The sequence below is a fragment of the Nicotiana tabacum genome, chromosome 8, assembly GCF_000715075.1.
Source record: "Nicotiana tabacum cultivar K326 chromosome 8, ASM71507v2, whole genome shotgun sequence".
In the NCBI taxonomy this organism is placed as follows: domain Eukaryota; kingdom Viridiplantae; phylum Streptophyta; class Magnoliopsida; order Solanales; family Solanaceae; genus Nicotiana; species Nicotiana tabacum.
This window is the reverse complement of record NC_134087.1, coordinates 73,971,133-73,976,153: the sequence shown is the minus strand read 5'-3', so window position 1 is coordinate 73,976,153 and position 5,021 is coordinate 73,971,133. Positions and strand designations below refer to the sequence as shown.

General features: G+C 34.7%; 1 protein-coding gene across 1 annotated transcript; it reads right to left on the bottom strand.

Annotated features, from left to right (window-relative positions):
* Nucleotides 1–410: 410 nt before the first annotated feature.
* Nucleotides 411–1,142, bottom strand: LOC107780305 (stigma-specific STIG1-like protein 1). The gene has a single exon (XM_016600830.2). The coding sequence runs from the start codon at nt 1,019–1,021 to the stop codon at nt 551–553; it is 471 nt and encodes a 156-aa protein (XP_016456316.2). The 5' UTR covers nt 1,022–1,142; the 3' UTR covers nt 411–550.
* Between the last annotated feature and the right edge of the window lie 3,879 nt (nt 1,143–5,021).

Below are 5,021 nucleotides of genomic sequence, written 5' to 3'. Positions count from 1 at the left end.
AGTTAGTGTACAGATATTGTATTCAATTATTAGGAATAGAGTAGGGACCACTAGTCTGTTAGAGAGTTGTTGTACTATTACATTGAAGATATACAGAAGATATTTCTCTCATTCTCTTCTTCTTCAACTCGTTCTCTCTGTTCATGCTTCTTCCATTACTAGGGTTGTTCATCTCAAGCATTCTCTGAGATCTAACACTTAGCACTTCCAATTGTCGTTAAAGTTTTTACATTATACATTATTAGTAAGAATATTATTTTAGCAGCCTGATTATAAAGCGTTAAAACTCAAGCACGCAACTAATTTGCACCTGTGAAAGTCTTTATAAACAGTACCACATCCAATACATTAACAAAAATACTTATCAATATACACTCATAGTGAAGAACATGTATAAAAGTGTTACAGTATACACTGGATAAATGCTCGAGGATATATCATATAAGTATAAATCCCGTCTATCTTAGAAGTAAATTAAACCACAAAATTAAATGTGGTTTTTTATTGGTAAAATGAATTTATATAAATTGACAAACCATATTCATCTTTCTTAAGCATAATCACACATGCCATAGAAACAATATCCACCGGGCATGCACCTACTATTGCAGTATCCACAATGCCTTTTGTCAAAAGACAAATTCACGCATTCCCCTCTGCAACAAGTCTCTGTGAAACGGCATTTTCTCTTGCACGCACCACAGTGGTGATCATCATAACCTAAATTTATGCACTTGTTGTTGCAGCACGTCGAGTTTCGCCCTTCCAGCACGTTGCAGATTTCATTATCTTTATGGCAGTGATCGGCTGCCCTAGGGTTCCTTTCTTTCTCAGCAAGAAAACGACTTGTTCTCCTCTTCAATTGAGGTACTTCCACAGGAGTTGCTGAAAGTCGTTTCCCATCCTCATAAAATCCTGAATTTTTGGGGTTGATCGATTTGTCCATACGTTGCATGGTGAGCAAAGAGATAGTGAGAGCCATTGAAATGGCAATAACAACCATTAATTTGAGAAACTTCATCTTTTTCAAACGTGAAAATGATCGATAATAATGCTACTCGAAATCTTGGTTTAAAGAATCGATGATAATGGTATGTGAAATCTTCGTTTTCGTTCTCGACTCGAAGGAGGAGAAGGAGGAATAGAGATTATTTTGTTTTGTGAAGGATATAAGATTGGGAGAGATAGAGGTGTTTATATACCTTATAGGGTGGAAGAATGGGGAAGTTGACTTTTGAAAGAGATGGTGGAGTGTGATGAAGAAGCAAGAGCGTAACAGATTGACTCATGAAAAAAATGAATTAATAAGTAACTATTGCATATCGTTGCTTGTAAAATGGCCGACTTAAGCTGATTATTCTGAAAATATATTAGGGTTAATTACATGTTTAATTTAAGTAACTTCAAGTCAAAATAGGGTTAATTAGACTTTGATAATGTTGTCTTTAATTATAATTCACCACTTCTGCATGCACTTGAGGTTTGCTTGAAATGGCTATAAAGTGATTTAGAGGGAAATTAACTCGTTTCGTATATATGATTGTGGAGTATAAGTTAGTTTTTTTCTTTTTTGACAATTCAATGGGCAGTAAGTAAAGGAAATTAGAAGTCTTGTGTCTTGGCTATTGTATGAAGCAAGACAATAATATTATACTGATACATTATTTGGTTACTAAAATTTGACTTTTTGGACCTTTTTGAATATAGAAACCAGAAGGGTCGTAACATCTCAAAGTTACAAATGGTAGAAGGAAAAAATGAAAAGAAAAATAAATGGAATTTTATCCCTCAAAGTTGGCTTAAAAGTGAATATATTAATGCATGGTTCTTGGGACTTGACTCGTGTTGAGTAGTTTCGACATTTGAGTTTCGTCCCGAAGTCTAGACCACACTAAAGTTTGGTTCGATTTTAAAGAACGTATGGTCAAAATTTTAAACCATAAATATGTGTAATTAAATATTTCGTTTTCAATAAAAATTCTGATGTATATTAACAAATGGTTCGGTGCCAAATTAATGAATTGATTACGGAAGTGCTAAGTGTTAAGTGTAAAAACTTTAACGACAATTGGAAGTGCTAAGTGTTAGATCTCAGAGAATGCTTGAGATGAACAACCCTAGTAATGGAAGAAGCATGAACAGAGAGAACGAGTTGAAGAAGAAGAGAATGAGAGAAATATCTTCTGTATATTTTCAATGTAATAGTACAAGGTATTTATACATGTATACTTAATTAACAACTCTCTAACAGACTAGTGGTCCTTACTCTATTCCTAATAATTGAATACAATATCTGTACACTAACTAACTAACTACTTCCCTCACTCTTTATTATGTTACTCCTTCTGTTTCTACAATCCCCCTCAAGTTAGGTGGTATAAAAATATTAAGTAAACCTAGCTTGGACACTAAGTACTCATGTTGAGCTCTAGGCAGTCCTTTAGTTAGCACATCTGCCAACTGTTCTTTGGTTCCCACATACTCTGTCTTGATTAGCCCCTGCTAACTTTTTGTCTTATGAAATGACAATCAATCTCTATGTGTTTGGTCCTTTCATGAAAGACAGGGTTGGCAACTACTTGTATGGCTGCTTTACTGTCAGTGAAGATAGTAGCTGGCAATTCAAACACCACTCCAATATAATGTCCTTGAGTAATCCAAATATCCACACTAGTTCAACCACTGTTGTTGCAATACTTATGTACTCTGATTCTGCAGAGTTTCTAGAAATCGTGCTTTGCTTCTTTGACTTCCATGATATCAGTAAATTCCCATACTTTATGAAAAACCCAGACACAGACTTACTAGTCAAGGGGCATGTTGCCCAATCAGCATCACAGAAAGCTGAGATTACACTTCTTCTTTGACTAGACAGAAGCACACCTTGCCCAGGGTGATTCTTAACATACTTGACCACCCTGAGTGCTACCTCCATATAAGATTTCTTAGGCTTTTGCATAAACTAGCTGGGAGTTTGAACACTAAATGCAATGTCTGGTCTTGTTACTGTCAGATATTAATCCAAGGTACTTCAAATGCCTAGTAGCCTTTGGTAGCTAGTTACATCTGGTAATAGTGCATCATCCAAGGTGTTGATTGTGCCTGTGTGTTCATCACACTCTTGAGTAGTGAGTTTCACATTTACTTCAATAGGTGTAGTAGCAGGCTTTGCAGCACCTAAGCCAAGTTCAGAAACAAGTTCTAATGTATACTTTCTTTGATGCATTAGAATACCTTGTAATGATCTTGCAAACTCTATCCCAAGGAAGTATTTCAACTCCCCTAGGTCCTTCATCTTAAAAGTCTTCTGAAGTATTGCTTTGGTTTCTTCTACTAGCCTCAAATCAGGTCCTGTAATGGGCATATCATCCACATAGACTAATATAATCACAATGCAGCTCCCAGTCCCTTGTACAAACAAAGAGTGATCATGTTGATTTTGTATGAAGCCAAAACTAATTAGTGCCTTTGATAACTTTGCATTCCATTGTCTGGGTGCTTGTTTGAGACCATACAATGATTTCAAGAGTCTGCAAGCTGGCCTACTCTCCCCCTGACTCTGAAATCCCTAAGGAAGAGTCATATAGATTTCATCAGGCAAATCTCCCTGTAGGAAAGCATTGTACACATCCATTTGATGGATATGCCAATGTTCTGAAGCTGCAACAGAAAGTATGGTTCTAATAGTAACCATCTTAAGCTGATTAATGAATTGATTACGGTCGGTTATATGAATATATATATATGAATATTCATTTCGACTTTAAATAATATGCAAAAGAAAATTTTACTTGTAACCAATTTGAATGTCATGTTTATTTCTTCTTTTAATTTTTGTTACTCCTACTTTCTATAAAAGTTACGTGCTTCTTGCAAATTCTAGCAGTCTAGCTACGACATTGATTGCTTCTAATACTTTTTGCCTATAATATTCATGAAAAATACGCACTTTATTAACATTTTCCTGTTAGTAACTAATACCCTTAATTGAGAGAGAGAGAGGGAGGGGGAGAGAGAGTGAGTAGAAATACTTAAACGACTTTAATTTATATGCTTCAACATTTAAGTTTAATGGATAATTTTGTGACTGAAAGGTTAAATAATGTCGCAACCTTCAAAGCTTTCGGGAGAATAATGAAAGGAGAACCCTCAAAATCGAAAATTGAAGGAGTAATTAAATTAAAAAATAAGTAAATAGAGAAAAAGTACATGGATAAGAAGACGTTGCTCGAAATTTGAGGAAGAAGCTTTCAAAATTTTCTTTTGTCGATGATCAAGTTGACTTGTTCTAGTCTTTGCACTCTCCCAATTAGGATTTTTGCATATTTTAAGTTACACAAACTTTACATCATATACTCATTCACAGTATATCTTATTTTGCCGCAATATAATAATTAGATATATTCAGAACATTGTATTCCTTGTACTCTCTTCACTGCACTAAAAGGGAAACATTTTTTTATTTTCTCAGTCGGCCTATTCTTAGAACAAGTTCATGTATCTACTCTATTTACATAGAAGCTTTCTACCATATCAGAAATTTTCCAAAGTCAAACTTTCCCCTTTTCTTGATCCAATGTCAAATTTATTTATTACTTTTTGGGCATAATTTAACTTACACTATTAGAGTTTTGATACATAAAGGACACTCGCTATCTGAACTACACAATCGTCCATGACATCAGACGTGGTGTGAAATATCACATCCATCTTCTTAAAGTGGTGTTAGTGATATTTAGCGAGTGAAACAATTTTTCCTTTCGAGTATCTTTTCTCCAAACATTTTGAAAGGTCTTTAATTGTAAAAATTCGCATTGCATAGATAATTTCAGATAGTTCTAGATAGATTTCAAAAAAAAAAAAAAAAAATCAAGAAAGTCATGTTTGAATTCATAATGAAATTTGGATGCGTTGACCTTGTACTACCTCCAGTAGAACTTTTTATCCCCCCTCTTTTAGGGAACCCATCAAGCAAAAAAGAAAAAACTGTCTGCACCCGGTCTTGGGTATTATGGTGGAAG